This window comes from Acinonyx jubatus, chromosome D2 (genome assembly GCF_027475565.1).
Source record: "Acinonyx jubatus isolate Ajub_Pintada_27869175 chromosome D2, VMU_Ajub_asm_v1.0, whole genome shotgun sequence".
Taxonomy (NCBI): domain Eukaryota; kingdom Metazoa; phylum Chordata; class Mammalia; order Carnivora; family Felidae; genus Acinonyx; species Acinonyx jubatus.
The window spans coordinates 52,999,139-53,016,118 of record NC_069393.1 but is presented as its reverse complement, the minus strand read 5'-3'; the positions used below and the strand labels follow the sequence as shown (position 1 = coordinate 53,016,118).

Sequence of the window (16,980 nt, the reverse complement as noted above, 5' to 3'; positions counted from 1 at the left end):
AGAAAAAAAATTTTCCCCAAATCCTACCCTATTCAATTTGTGAGAACTTACTGCTTTTATTCTTTTAATTTTCTTTAACTAACATAAGCTTCTCTCTTAGGGCTTATGCTTTTCTCCTCTCCAAGAAGCAGAGGCTGAGCTATTATGAATTCCTCTCTCAATTTTCAGACCATACAAATTAGCTTTTATAAAATCAATTTATTCACACATAAAAAAGACCTAATAATTTATCATTAACTATAAAATAATACATGCAGCTGGAAAGGTAGTTATTCACTACCTTCTCAAGGTGACATTACATTAGGTAAATAAAGGTGAAAATAAAACACAAGGGTGTAACAATTTCAAGGATTTTTCAAAAATAAATTCTGCATATAGTCCAGTTCCTCTACAATTTAACCACAAAGGAGATAGGTACTTTATGAACTACTCAAATTATACACCAAAGGTATCTATGTTTAAGCATAATTAAAGCCAACAAATTGTTTTCAAATATTCTAATGCTATACACACCAATAAAATTATTAACCAGAATATTAAGCTCTAACACTTTCACAATGTTATATATTTAAGTACTGCTCACAAAGCTCACATATTCTAGTCCTTTCCATAATGTTATTGTTCCTGCAGTAAAACATTTCAAAAGCAAAGGTTGAACTGAGGAGAGTAACCTATTCTTTTAGACTTTCAGATGCTCAGATTAAGAAATTCGTTAGTGTCTTAAAACCTTTTACCCTGACCTGTCAAAAGTTACATAAAAGTGATTCAACCATCCAACTAAAACTTCACTCAGAAAAAGACATGAGTGATGAAAAACTAGAATCATCATCTAAATACTACAATCTTATTTTCTCCTTAAAGATGCCAATATAAAAGTGTCTAGCAACAAAAGGTCACTTTCTACTAAAATACTGTCAGTTTGACATAAATGGGGTATATTCAATCTACTATGCAATCATGTTACAATTATACATAACATGGCTCATTTGTAATCATTCTTACTTGCAGTTTGGAGGTCATAAGACAAGCTATGTAGCTATATTCCAACTTTGGCCTATTAATTTAGGAAAACCAAAAACAGGTCAATTGAATCACAATATAACTGAAATACTATTTATAATTAATAGATGCAATTTTTAACATGGCTCACCAACAGGTTCAAAAGGCCACAAGCAGGAATTTCACACCTACAAGAGAACACATGTGATAATCCTCATAAAATAATATTATGAATATTCATGTGATTTGGGAATTGATTCAAGTTAAATGCCAAACTTGGGTCAGTTTGACTTTGCTAGTATCCTAAAATGATTTTTATGTTGCTTTATGTTAACAGGAAAAGCACTAAAATTGATCAGACCTTTAATAAATTTACTAGAAGAATAAAATTTTAAAAAAATACTTAATCTACAAATATCTTTCACTTATGAAGTTCATGTATCTCTAAAAAGCTGTAGGTGCAAAACATATGAAGTTAAATAAGGCAAAAAAAATTATATATATAGTGACATTCTATTCTTGAAATGAATTATAAAAATATATATAACACCATATATATATAAATATATACACACAAAAATAATTATATGTGCTTCCATACAAAAAAAGAATTTTAAAAGGCCTAAAAATGTGAAGGGAAAGTGAAATGAAACACATCTTCCTATAATGACTTATGTTTTATAAAGAATGTAATCATGTGTAATTATTAAGGAAGAAAAAAAGTTTGTAAATCAAACCTTTACTTTTTCTATATAGTTTCTTTATAATCTTATAGATGTCTTTCTATCAGAAAGAAAATTCTGGCCCAATAACATTCATACTCAAGAATACAGCAACTCCCTTCTGAATATCTGCTTTAAAAATATATATATACTATGAAATACTACTATTTTAATCTCCCAATAAATCTTACTATTTTGCCACATTCAAAAAGCAAGTAAGGAATGCTTAAAAAGCCCAAAGGAATGTACTTTTCCTTTGAATTTTTAGCATTGACTCACTTTTTCAGGCACTTTTACACTGCAATTACTAGCTGCCTTCATTTTCTACAGCCTGAATAGCATAAGGCCCTACCTTAAAACATGAAGATGTGTCCTAACATTCTTCATGGCTTTACTGATATCTTCATTTTTGATTTCTGGCTCCAAACATATAATATCCATTCAAAAGGAGTACATGGTAAAGGGTCTCAAATATATTTTTATATTCATGTTTTACAGAGTTTAAAAGTCACGGCTGAGAAAACACGTTTTCAAGCAGGAACAGAGACACAAAGTTATAAATGTGCTGTTAACAATAAAGAAAATCATGCCCACCTTGAAAACGACAACTGCAGGGAAGAGGACAGCAAACTCAGACAGATGGGGAGTAAAGGACATACAGAGAAAGAGAGAAAGAGAAAGCAAAAAGGGAGAGGCAGAAACAGGTTCAATCACATGGGAGACACATATTTTGAGGGTGGACACATATTTTTCTTATTATGAAGAACAAAGACTTCATGACCCACCATACCTCCCAGAAAACCACCAACCATTAAAAAGGTACCAAAATACACAACAGTACCTACTCATCGCTGGAAAGGTCAAAAGTTAAAAGGAGCAGCTAGCATCTGTAAAAAGCCAGACAAAGGACTAGAGAGGAGAGCAACTGCATTTCAACTCCACTCCCTCTTCCCATATGAAAAGTTGTTCTTTTCCTAACCACTCATCAAATTTTCACAGAATATATATGAAAAAGACAGAATATGACACCTTAGCTTTCCAAAATGAAAACAGCTGACTAAAAGTATACAACATATAAGTAAACAGATAATTATCCAACCAGTAATTTATTTAGAGACCTATCGCAGAATGTTTGCGTACATGAAGATAAAAGTATGCACATGCATATTTAAGGTAAACTACCATAAAGTCAAAAATACAAACCTTCAATAGCAAGACCACTGTTTTGCCTCTAGAGGGCGAACTTGGTCTTCTCGAAAACTCTAGACAAGAGAAGTTACTTTCAGACTTTACAAAAAGTTAAAATTTAAGATGTCGAGATAGCAAAGATTTCCAAACTTTCTTGGTTAACAGTGCTCTTAGCGTACCATTAATTTTTTCATGGCTCCCCCTAAACCAACAGAAATACTTAAATCATTCTAGGTATGTCTAACAATTTAATAAGGATTTATGTCCTAACACTTTGTAGCCATTTGAAAACACAATACACATAAATTAAAGGGAAAAAGGTTTTCATTCTTAAATAACCACAATTAATTACTAATTGGAAATGTATGCTTGTTGTGCACTGTATCATTTCACAAACTTTGAAATCAGATTGGACATGATCACGCTCATTTCCTGTTAAACACTGATTTTTGCCCAGTATCTGATTTTCATTACAGCAGTCTTAGAAAAACCAGATTCACAAAGATATGATGCCATTTAATGTTGAAACTGTGTACAATCTCAAGCTAGCAGTCTGCACTGTATCCAACAGATGTAGAGTAATCACGGAGTCAGCCACAGTTTCGCCGTGCCTAAACTGCAGCACATGGGGTGCTTGGGCTCACAGCTTGGAAAACACAAACTACAGTTTCAAATCCCAGCAGCTATATAAACTAGTCAGTGTTTTAACTGTAAATAAAATTAACTATAACAAATGTTTGTAAAGATCTAAAAATTATTTTCTTATATTACTTGGGAAACCAGTTTTTCTTTGAGCAATAAAAGGAATACTATTAAATCCTTAATGGAAGATATTTTTTCCAATTTGAATGATGATTATTGTCTTAATGTAATAATTTTTATACATACTTGTTGTGTTGAATCTGAAAGAGGAAACAGGAAATGTATTACGTACATATCGTCTTCTGAGCAACAACTTCTAGGAACTTAAAAATGTCTGCAACTGATCCAGTCTCACTGCTTTCCAGCCTCACTGATCTCCTAATACTAATGAAACACTAGTTCAGGAGACAAATTAGATCTGAAAAAAAATTTTTTTTTTTAAGTAGGCTTCATGGCCAGCATGAAGCCCAACACCAGGTTTGAACTTACCACCCTGAGGTCAAGACCTGAGCTGAGATCAAGAGTTGGATGTTTAAGTGACTGAGCCACCCAGAAGCCTGAGATCTGAAATTCTTAAGAACTTCAGAATAGGGATATTAGTACAGCTATTAGAAGAACTGGCTCCTAAGTTACTAGAAACAGATTACACACCCACTTATTTCACAAAGTCCTTGGTTTAGGTAGAACACCAGAAAAGTGACCAAAGACAAAGTTCAACCGCAAAATCTACTCAGTTTTTGCTTTCTATGGTTTTATCAATTGACATCTCCCTATATCCATAAAATCTGTGCCACTGGCAAACACCACAATGTTCAATTAGAAGTCAGAATATGTGGTAAGAGTGCTTAGCTAAGAAGAAAAACAAAACAAAAAACCAAAAAGCTATCCAAGGAATAAGTAGGAAAAAAAAATCACTGTACCATAAAACATAACTGAAAATATGTGCATGTTTTGTAAAAAGATTTAAGGTTACTACAAATAGCCAATAATCCTCAAATTTTATATGTAGGAAAATATGAATGAAAGTGTAATATGATTATCAAGAAAAAAATACTTGAAAAGCTAAGACAAACCACATGGCAATATTAGTACTTACCTGTTGAATGATTTTGGAAGTTTTCTGAAGATTCTCTCTGGGAGGGACTTTACCAAATAATTTCCAACCAGGAGCACTATGGACAACTGATTTGAGTTCCTTTGTCCTTTTTGGAAAAAGGTTTCTGAAACAGAAAAAGTTACATGAATTGTGTTTTTTGTAACCAGGGTACTACTTAATGTTTTTTTATTTTTTATTTTTTTTAATGTTTATTTTTGAGGGGATGGGGGAAAGGGCAGAGAGAGAGGGAGACACAGAATCTAAAGCAGGCTCCAGGCTCTGAGCTGTCAGCACACAGCCAAATGCAGGGCTCAAACTCCCTAACTGCGAGATCATGACCTGAGCTGATGTCACGCTTAACCAACTGAGTCACCCAGGCACCCTTTAATAATTTTTTTGAAGTATATTTATTCCCAAGACAAATACAAAATACTTTTAAATGAAAAAAAATTTTTTTTAAGATTTTCTATTTTTAAGTAATCTCTACATCCAATGCAGGGCTCAAACTCACAACCCTGAGATCTCTTGATTGCGTGCTCAGTTGACTGAGCCAGCCAGGCACCCCAAATGAAATTACCATAAAACCTTGGATTGCAAGTAACTTGTTCTACAAGTGTTCCACAAGACAAGCAAACATTTCTAATAAATTTTAACTTGATAAATGAGCGATGGCTTGCAACAGGAGTGGTATGTGACGTCGAATGTCAAACGATCACCACTGAGCCAATGGTTCTTGTAATTCACATCGATATACAAGTGCTTTAGATTACAAGCATGTTTCCAGAATGAATTATGCTTGTAAACAAAGGTTTTACTGTATCTCTACTACTTACACTACTATTAGACTAATAAGCTGAATTAAGAATACCTGACTTATAAAGAAATATTAGAAAAATCATCAACAAAAATACTAGATAAACAAATTGGGAACTGTAGAAAATGACAACTTTAAATAAAATGGAAACATCTGCTTTGAGTCAACTACAAAGAATACTAGAATTGACTGTATGTGTACTTGACAATAAAAGTCAAGAATTTGAGAAAAAAAAAAGTTAAAGAGAACCTGTAAACAGATTGTTGGGAAAATACTAATTATTTTCAGTAACAATTTGTTATTGTTGCAATAAAAGGTCATCTAATGATCCTCCACTGCTATAATACAGGTTTATATAAATTGTTTTCTTATGGCAGGTACGTACTAGAAAGCTTATTGCCAAAGAGTCAATATACAGCCAAGGAAGAAAGTGTATCTCTCACTTAAGTCTAAAGAAAACCTGCACAAGGATCAAATTTTTATCTATCTCCAGGTACTTACCAACCAAATTAAGTATATTTTGTACACGTAAGCAGGACTGATATTTAATATATGTATCCATCAATAAAGCATGACCAGGGCACCCTCAGAAAGGTACTGATGAATCCAACTGAATAGGAACCCTTTTTATAAGCTGTGATATAAATAGTCATTAAGAAAAATTTTAATTTACATACAGTAATAGTTACAGATTATCTGAAGTCCTAAATAACTTGGTTTATGTACAAACCATCATATATGTTATTTAAAAAACAATATTGTAATAAGAAGAAGTTTAGATTTTAAAGCATAATGTTAAAGCTATTCTTCAAGTTTAGAAAGGTAAAAATGAGCTCCTACAAAAGAATGTAGGGTAATTAATCCATAATAAGTTAAAGAGACACTCTCATTTTCTTGGGTGTGCCATGCAGGTGAACTGACAAAAATGTAGAGTAATTTCTACTTAGGGTACTCTGGAAGTTTCATCTCAGGGACAATATCGAGTGACTCAATTTTCCACTTAATAAGATCTAGGTTGGAGGGGTGTCTGGGTGGCTCAAGACAGTTAAACATTTGACTTTGGCTCAAGTCATGATCTCATGGTTTGTGGGTTCGAGCCCAGCATTAGGCTCCACACTGACAGTGTGCAGCCTGCTTGGGATTCTCTCTGCCTCTCCTTCTGCTCCTCCCCCACTCATGCTTTTTTCTCTCAAAAATAAACGTTAAAAAAAAATAAGATCTAGGTTGGAGGAGTGGTATATTTATAACATACAATTTCAAGCCTCAAAGGATGGCCTATTAATTTAAATATTTGATATCTTGGGGCGCCCGGCTGGCTCAGTCGGTTAAGTGTCTGACTTCAGCCTAGGTCATGATCTCACGGTCCATGAGTTCGAGCCCCGCATCGGGCTCTGTGCTGTCAGTTCAGAGTCTGGAGCCTGCTTCAGATTCTGTATCTCCCTCTCTCTCTACCCCTCCCCCACTCGCGCTCTGTCTCTATCAAAAAACGAATAAATGTTAAAAAAAAATTTAAATATTGGACATCTCATGTGTAGTAACAGACTGAATTTGAATGAGCATTTCTCCTTCAAAATAAATGTGAAACTGTTAAGTGTTCTTGATAGAGGGCACTGAAGAGATGCTGCATGAGAAAGAGGCTCTCTTATGGTTTCCAGCTGCTGCAGAGTAGGTCAGTGCTATGGGTGTGAGGACATCCAGGAGAACTCTGCTCAGTCATGTGCCCAGAACATGTAGTCCCTCAGCAAACCTACGGCATCGACAAACTCAGCCTGAAAATGGCTTTCCCGCAGCTTTCTTAATGTGTAAACTAGCACCCCAAAGACTTCCTGGGGGCAGTGATATACCAATTCCCTTGGTAAGCCCCACACAACTCACCTGTACTCCCTGGCCAGTTCTCACCAAGCCATGCTATGCTCCCCCTACCAGCCCTTATGTGGCCTGCCTACACTCCAAAAGTTTGTCATACAGCCATGCTAAAGAACAGGAGAAAATCTTTGTCACCATGGTTTATGCAAAAAATTACTGAATATGACAAAGTCATTATACATAAAATAAAAACAGGGGAACCTGGGTGGCTTAGTTGTCTGACTGTTGATTTCTGATTCAGGTCATGATTTCATGGTTCATGAGATCAAGTCCCATGTCTGTGCTGTCAGCGCAGAGCCTGCTTGGAATTCTGTCTTCCTCTCTCTCTCTGTCTCCACTGCTCATGCTCTCCCCCTCTCTCAAAATAAATAAACATTTAAAAAAATAAATTGGCCTTAATCAAATTTAAAACAAATTTAAATTAGATTTGCACTTCAAAAGCATCACTGTTGCAAAATGGAGGAAGGGGAAGACCCAGAGGTCAGTACCTCCTCAAAGTAAAAACTGAGCTAGAAAGAGCAATTGTAATCAACTACTTTAGAACCTTATCAAACACTTGTAACAAATAGGGAAGTACATGAAGGAAGAGGGTGCTGATCTTTCCTAAGTGAACAGCATGGGTAAACCAACCACCTTCCCTCAATTTCTCAGCCCCTCCCTCCCAAAGTAATGAGGATTAGGAGCCCATCATTCCGAAGTGATTGACTGGTGTCAGGAGGAATAGCTGGGATCATGGCCTTCTAAAATATGGGGTCATGAATTTTGGTTGGACTGACAGAACCCTGAGGAACCAGCACAGACACCTGTATCAGTTTCAATCATCTTGCAGTACCTTTTACTGGTGGTGCCCACCGGAACATTAAAACAGATTAAACTCTCTTTGTCCCTGTTTTTGAGCTAGATATTTAAGGAATACATCTTTGTCAGGCTACCAACTGACTGCAGACATAATAAGAACATAAATTTGTGACCACACACAAAAAGGATTATACACTTAGCAAAATAGTTTAGAAATATCATAACTGGATGACTCTACCACTCAACAAGCAAAATCAGCAATCATTGAAGAGTAACAGATTTATAGAATTACATTACAATAATCAAAATGTCCAGCTCTCAACAAAACATTACAATACACACAAAGAAAGAGCCATTTACAGAAAAGAGAGGATCTGGTAACAAACATACCAGAGAAAGTCCAGAAAGTGGAATTACTACTCAAAGATGTTAAATTAACTGTCTTAAATATACCCAAGAAGCCAAAGGAAACCACAAAGAAATGGGGGTGGGGTGGGGAATGTATGAACAAAATAAGAATATTAATAAGGAAAAAGTATTATAAAAAAGAACCAAACAAATTCTGGAGCTGAAAATTTGTATAACTAAAATGAAAAGTTTCACAGTGGAGTTCAACATCAGATTATGGCAAGCAGAAGAAAGAATGAACAAATGGGAAGGGAAGATAAGACAATTGAAATTATCCAGTGTTGGGGTGCTTGGGTGGCTTAGTCAGTTAAGCATTCAACTCTTGGTTTTGGTTCAGGTTGTGATCTTCTGGTTCATGGGATTGAGCCCCGCATCCGGCTCCACACTGACAGCATGGAGCCTGCTTGGGATTCTTTCTCTCCCTTTCTCTTTGCCCATGTGTGCTCACTCATGCTCTCTCTCTTTCAAAAATAAATGAACTTAAAAAAGAAAAGAAGACAAGTCCCTGGGTGCCTCAGTCCATGATCTCATCGTTCTTGAGTTCGAGGCCTGCCTTGGGTGAGCTCAAGCCCCACTTCAGAGGAGCTTGAGCTCTGCTTCAGGTTCCATGGGATTCTCTCCCTTTCTCTCATTCTCCCTCTCTGTCCCTTCCTCACTTGTGCCCTCAAAAAAAAAAAAAAAAAGAGAGAGAGAGAGAGAGAGAGAATAACAAAGAGCAGTCCCTGAGTAACCTATGGGACATTATCAAATGTAAACACATACACGTGTACCATAAGAGTCCCAGAAGGAGAAGAGAAAAACAGAGGGGCAGAAAAAACTGTTTAAGAAATAAAGGCTAAAAATGTCTCAAATATGATGAAAGACATGAATGTACACAACCAAGAAGCTCAACAAACTTCAAGCAGAATAAACTCACGGAGATACGCATTGAGACAAATTATAGTCGTACTGCTAAAACCCAAAGGCAAAGAGAAAATTTTAAAAGCACCAGAGAGAAGCAGATAACACAAAGAAGGGATCTTCAATAAGATTAACAACTGACTTCTCATCAGAAACCCTGGGGGCCAAAAAGTAATGGGATAACATTTAAAATTCTAAAGGAAAAAAACCAAAAAAACAAAAAAACTAGCAACCAAAAATTCTATGTGGCAAATCCATCATTCAAGAATGAAAGAGAAATGAAGACATTTCTAGACGAACAAAAGTTGAAGGAGCTCATTACCAACAGATTATATGCAAAAGGAAACTCTTCAGGCTGAAATGAAAAATAGCTAGAGAACAACCTGAAGCCATGAGAAGAAATACAGAGAGTACTTGTAAAATTAGCTACGTAGGTAAACGTCAAAGCCAGTATTATTGTATTTTTGGTTTATAACACTACTTTTTTTCCTATGTAATTCAAAAGGTAAATATATAAAACAGTATTTATAAATTTATGTTAACGGACACACAATGTAAATGTACTTTCTGACAATAGCAATATAAAGAAAGAAGGACACAGATGTAGTAGCAGTGGGTATGTATATTAATGAGACTAACTTGATATTATTGAAAATAAGTTGTTTTAAGTTTAAGATGTTATGTGTAATCCCTAAAGTTACCACTAAACTTAAAAATATACAAAAAAGGAAAAAAGGGAATCAAAATAGTCCACTACAAAAATTCAACTAAATGCCAAAAAGGGGTAACGGAGGAATTGATGAACAAAAACCATAAAAGACATACTGAAAACAACTAGCTAAATGGCAGATGTAAATCCTTCCTCACCAACAATTATTTTAAAGCTAAGTCGATTAAACCCTCCAAAAGAGAGATATTGGCAGACTGAGTTAAAAACTATCCATAATGTGTCTTAGAGACTACTTTTTATTTTTATTTTTTATTTATTTTTAAAAGACTATTTTTAAAACTGAAGTACAGTTGACAGCAAGAGACTCACTTTACATTTAAAAAAACACAAAGAAGTTGAAAATAAAAGAATTGAAAATTATATTGAAAGCACATAATAACCAAGAAAGGGCTGGACTGGCTACATTACTGTCAGGCAAAATGGTCATTAAGTCAAAAAAGGTTACTAGAGACAAAGGAGAACATTATATGTTGAAAAAATACTTAATCCAGTAAGAAGATATAACCATTATTTTACTATTATTATTTTTAATGTTTATTAATTTTTGAGAGAGACACACAGAGTATGAACAGGGGAGGGGCAGAGAGAGGGAGACACAGAATCAGAAGTAAGCTTCAGGCTTCAGCCATCAGCACAAGAGCCCAATGCGGGGCTCGAACTTACAAACCTCGAGATCATGCCTGAGCTAAAGTCAGACGCTTAACTGACTGAGCCACCCAGGTGCCCCTATATTATTATTTTTTTAATGTTTATTTTTCAGAGAAAGAGACAACCAGACAGAGCATGAGTGGGGGAGGGGCAGAGAGAGAGGGAGACACAGAATCTGAAGCAGGCTCCAGGCTCTGAGCTGTCAGCACAGAGCCGAGGCAGAGCTTGAACTCATGAACCGCGAGATCATGACCTGAACCAAAGTCAGACGCTTAACCAACTGAGCCATCCAGACACCCCAAGATGTAACTATAACTATATATAACTATATATAACTATATATTCACCTAACAAGAGCCCTAAAATATGTGAAGCAAAAAACTGACAACATTGAACAGAGAAATAGACAGTTCTAGAGTACTGGATATATCAGTAGCCTACTTTCAATAATACATAAAACAAACCAGACAGATCAAAAAGGAAAAGACTAAAACATTATAAATCAATTAATCGAAAAGGCATACACAGCACACTCCACCCAAACAGTCAAATACACATTCTCAAGGGCACATAGGACATCTTCTAGAATGAAATGTGTGTTAACCCACAAGTCTTAATAAGCTTAAAAAGATTGAAATCGTGCAAAGTATCTTTTCCAACCACAATGAGACCAGAAATCAATAACAGAAAACAAACTGGAAAATTCCCAAATACATGGGAATTCAACAAAACAGTCTTAAATGACTAGTAGGTCAAAGAAAATAAAATCACAAGGTTAATCAGAAAACACCTTGAGATGAACTGAAACAAACAACATACCCAAGCTTATGTGATACGGCTAAGGGAGAAATTTACAGTAAACACGTACATTAAAAAAGAACTGGGGGCGCCTGGGTGGCTCAGTTGGTTGAGCATCCAACTTCAGCTAAGGTCATGGTCTCACAGTTCGTGAGTTCAGGCTCAGTGTTGGGACTCTGTTCTGACAGCTCAGAGCCTGGAGCCTGCTTCAGATTCGGTGTCTCCCTCTCTGCCCCTAACCCACTCTCATTCTGTCTCTCTCAAAAATAAACATTTTTTTTTTAAATTAAAAAAACAAAAACAGAAACAACACACAGGGTCCCTGAGTGGCTCAGTCAGTTGAGTGTCCAACTTTTGATTTCGGCTCAGGTCATGATCCCAGGGTCATGAGATAGAGCCCCAAGTCCAGCTCCATGCTGAGCATGCAGCCTACATAAGATTCTCCTTCTCTTGCCCTCCTGCTCCTCCCCACCCAAAAATAAAAAAATAAAAAATAAAAAAAATTTAAAAAGAACCACCTCTTATCAATTACTTAACTACACTCATGAAGAAACCACAAAAAGAAGAGCAAATTAAACCCAAAGCTGGCATAAGGAAATAAATAATAAAGATTAAAGTGGGTATAAATGAAAGAGAATAGAAAAGAGAAAAATTTTAAAAGCTCTTGTTGACAAGACCAACAAATTGACAAACCTTTAGCTAGATGACTAAGGGAAAAAAAAGGCAGGATTCAAATCACTAAAAGCAGAAATAAAAGTGGGACATTACTACCAATAAAAAGGAGTATATGTGATTACCACAAACAATGGTCCATAGTCTAGTATTAGGAAGGAGCAAATCATAAACCACAATTAGCTACCAATCACACCCACTAAGAATGGCTATTATTTTAAAACAACAACAAAAAAGAAATAATAACAAGTTTAAAAGGATGTGAAAAAACTGGAACGGGTGGACATGTAAAATGGTGCAACAGCTTGGAAAACACTGCTGGTAGGAATGTTTAGCAGTGCAGCCATTTTGGAAACCAATTTGGCAGTTTCTTTTATAAGTAAAACATAAAGTTACCATACAACCCAACAATTCTACTTCTAGATGTCTACCCAAGATAAATGAAACACAGGTCCAAACAAAGGCTTGCCCAGATATGTTAACAGCAGTATTATTCCTAATAGCCAAAATGTGAAGACAAGCTAAATATCCAGCAACTATTAAATGTATAAAACAAAATGTGTACATTCATGCAATGAAATACTATTCAGCAATAAAAAGGAATGAGACAACTGATACACGCTACAACATGGATGAACTAAAAAACATGCTCAATGAAAGAAGTCAGATGTATAAGACCACATGTATAGTTCTATTTGTATGAACTTTGCAAAAAAGGCTACTCTATAGGGACAAAGTAGATTAGTGGTTGCCTAGGGGTGGGAATAAGAATTGACTGTAAATGGGTACAAAGGATCTCTGGTGTGACAGAAATGCTCTGCAACTAGATTTTGCTGATGGCTGTACAACTATATAAATTTAATAACATTGAATTGTACTCTTATGAGTGAATTTTATGGTATGTAAACTATACCTCAACAAAGCTGTTAATTAAAAGACTATTTAACTAACGATCAAATATAGAGGACTAATACTGCCGAAAGTTGGTCTTTTGTCAAGTTTAGTAAAACAAATTTATGCAAAAAACAGATTTACGCGAAAAAGAATAGAAATAAATAAATTAGGAGTAATGAGAAGATGCAGCAAAATTTTTAAAGGGAAGGAAATTTGTAAACAACTCCTTGCCAATAATTGAGGACATTTCTCAAAATGGACAGAATTATGCAAAAATATAACTTATCAAAACAGACTTGGGAGAAAGAGAAAATATCAATAGTTTCAAATTCACTCAAAAAACTGAAAAGTTAAAATTTCTCCCCCCAAAAATCAGGCATGGAAGTTTTACATGAGAGTTCTACCAAATTTTCAAGATACAGATTATACCAATATTGTATAAACTACGTTAGAGACTTGAAAGAGAGAAAAATCCTTAATCATATAGGTAAGGCCAATATGAAATCAGTAACAAAACCAGGCAAGAACAGCTTAAGAGAGTAAAATAACAGACCAATCTAACTCATGAACATAGAGGAAAAATCCTAAACAAAATATTAGCAAACTAAGGGGCGCCTCAACTGGCTCAGTCAGTTGAGTGTGTCTAGCTTGTGATTTTGGCTCAGATCATGATCTCACAGTTAATGAGTTCGAGACCCGCAGGGCCTGCCAGCCTGTCAGTGCAGAGCCTGCTTGGGATTCTCTATCTCCCCTTCTCTCTGCCTTTTCCCCACTCACGCGCTCTTTCATCAATAAATAAACATTTAAAAACAATGCTAAGTTTAAAACAAACAAACAAACAAACAAACAAGGGGCATCTGGTGGCTCAGTCAATTGTCCAACTCTTGATTTCAGCTCAGGTCATAATCTTGCAGTTCTGGGAGATCCAGCTCTGTCAGCACAGAGCCTCCTTGAGATTCTCTCCCTCTCTCTCGGCCCCTCCCCTGCTCATGTTCTCTCAGTCTCTCTTTCTTTCTCTGTCTCTCAAAATAAATAAACAAAAATTAAAAGTAAAAAAGCAACAAAAAAGCAAGATGCAGAAGAGTATAGGCAGTATACCATTTTTCTGAAGCTAAAAATCTATATAATAAAATAATAAGAAAAATGTTGTGGCAAAAACTGTTGCTTATATTGCCAAATGAGTTCAGGTTAGTTGTTACCTCTTAGAGGTGAACAGGATGGTAAGACAGTCACAGGAATATTTTCAACAGTATTGATAATGTTCAATTTGAGACTGGGCAAAGGGTTCACCAATGTACACTGGGCGTCATAATTCATGCATCTGTTACCTATTTTCTTCCATATATGTCAAAAAAATACTAGTTTTTATTAAGTTATGTAAACCTAATATCTCGATTGGAACTCCCTGGTAACTGGAGAGTGTTAACTAAAACAGTTAAAAGACTGCATGTTCTGAATCTACCATTTGGGGAGCTATAAAACTAGCCTTTTCCTGCATGGTGTTGGGCATCCACTTTTTCCATAAACTTAGGTACACTTATTTGGGATGAAGCTGATAAACATTTCAGATTTTAAGTACTCCTCTTTCTTTTAGTTTCTTTTTATGTTTATTTATTTTTGAGAGAGAGCGCGTGAATAGGAGAGGAGCAGAGAGACAGGGAGACACAGGATCCAAAGCAGGCTCCAGGCTCTGAGCTGTAAGCACAGAGCCCAACGTGGGGCTTGAATTCACAAACTGCAAGATCATGACCTGAGCTAAAGTCGGACACTTAACCAACTGAGCCACCCAGGTACCCCAGTACTTGTCTTAAGGTCAATTCACGTATATATATAATTTTGTCTCAATCATTAGACTGACATAGTTACTGGATCAGAAGACTTCATGCTAACAATTAGCTCTTGTGGGGGGAAAGAAGTATACAACGAACAACAAATTTTGTTTGTTCTTTTACAACTACCACCAACTCTAATCACTGTCCAGTGTCAAGTGTCAGATCTTTCACTACAATCTTGTTTCAAATCTAAAAACCCATAAATTGCTTCTCTCCTCACAATGCATAAACAAGGTAGCTTTATGAAGGGAAAAAAAAACCCAGCATTTCATTCTCTATACTAGAAATGCAGAATTACATTTATAATTAAAGCAAGCTAACATAAAATAGAAGGGGTTGTGCATTTTTTTCAAATGCAGTAAAAAATAGCTTCAAATAATGTGACCTGGCTGAGAATGCAGACAGAGCAACAGAATGAGGAGACCACAACCTCACATGAAGATGTAGCTCTACCAAAGGAGGGTAATAACCACAGACCAGAAAATTCTCCAAGCGCAGAGATTTACAGAGAGCCCTTGGGGGTGGTCATGTCTCTATACTTGTACCTACAATTAATGTATCGTAATCGCTACCAAACACATTCTCATATGAGAAACTAGTCTATACATACTAATATTATGCATTAGAACTCTGTAACTCTTTATAAATCACGACCAAAATGCCAAATATACATGAATCTTTCTGTAAAGACCATTAGAAAGTATCCTGCATCACAAAAAAATCTGTTAAGATGTGTTGTGTGTTTACATGTGAAATTAATTTACAAGGATATTTTAGACTTCCAAAATTAAAGTCAAGGAATATTAAATTCTTAAACAACAGTAGGCCTTTCTATGGATGTAGTTTCTGAAGAATCTTGATATGACTGGAAAAGATAAAAAAGGAAAAAAGCAAAATAAATTTATAGCCTCCACAACAGAAAGCCTGGCTTAATATATATTCTGGTATAATGTTACAATGAAAGTAAGTTCAGCATGAAGTTTAAATTTTCATTAAATCATAAAAACAAATCAAAGTTTACATATCCAATAAGCACTGGTTACTATAAGAAATTTCTGTAAAAGAAAGAGGAGCCAACAGGTATCCAATTGCTAAGAAAGGCCACCAGATAATGTTCCACATTAATTTCTTATGCCACTAAGAAATTTTGGATTAGGTTTTCAGGTTATCCCCTGCTACAAAAACTGTAAATAAAAGGCATACATTTGCAATGAAAAGTAATTTTAAGAAACTGTTACAAATACATGAAATTGTATTAAAACATTACAGATCAGGGGCGCCTGGGTGGCTCAGTCGGTTAAGCGGCCGACTTCAGCTCAGGTCATGATCTCATGGTCCGGGAGTTCGAGCCCTGCGTCGGGCTCTGTGCTGACAGCTCAGAGCGTGGAGCCTGTTTCAGATTCTGTGTCTCCCTCTCTCTGACCCTCCCCCGTTCATGCTCTCTCTCTGTCTCAAAAAAATAAAATAAACGTTTAAAAAAAAAAAAACACATTACAGATCAAATGGGCTCTACTGGTTAGTCTAGGAAAAGAATACCACTTTATTAAATCCTAAGGGAAAACATAATGAAAAGGTACATTAATAGTCCAAATAATATGTCATATGCTGTCATTCTTCTTATGCCCCATCCATAGTCCCCCAATCCACTACTAGGGGACTGGTGAAGTTGAGGTCTCAATGCATACAAATGTGTGGGACTACGTTCCTCCCCACCACCTTTTCAAACTAAACACACACACACACACACACGCACACACGCACGCGCGCGCACAGTTCCCTTTTTTCCTATCCCCCAACATATTCAAATTTCTTAAATTAAAATCAATACTAAAGATTCTTAGCAAAACAAACCAAATGTGTTCAAGTACACACACATACGCAAAAAAAAGAGGACAATTCTCCTCTCTGGATTCCAGAGATAGAGGTTGACTGTATGAGTGATATTTATGTGGCAGTGTTGGGAGGAAAAGGTC

At 35.8% G+C, this 16,980-nt stretch overlaps 1 protein-coding gene across 7 annotated transcripts in view; it reads right to left on the bottom strand.

Annotated features, from left to right (window-relative positions):
• TBC1D12 (TBC1 domain family member 12) overlaps positions 1-16,980 on the bottom strand; it is a 135,609-nt gene that overhangs the window by 73,126 nt on the left and 45,503 nt on the right. For 4 of the 7 annotated variants that reach the window (XR_008292339.1, XM_053207708.1, XM_053207707.1 and 1 more), the window contains exon 2: positions 4,648-4,771. The exons of 2 other annotated variants lie outside the window; for them this stretch is intronic. Coding sequence is in view for 3 of the 5 variants with exons in the window: in XM_053207708.1 (XP_053063683.1) it covers positions 4,648-4,771 (124 nt within the window). In the remaining 2 variants the exon portion in view is untranslated. Of the gene's footprint in view, positions 1-1,150; positions 1,188-4,647; positions 4,772-16,980 lie in introns of all 7 variants that reach the window. One more of the 7 variants, XM_027062668.2, reaches the window with a different exon arrangement.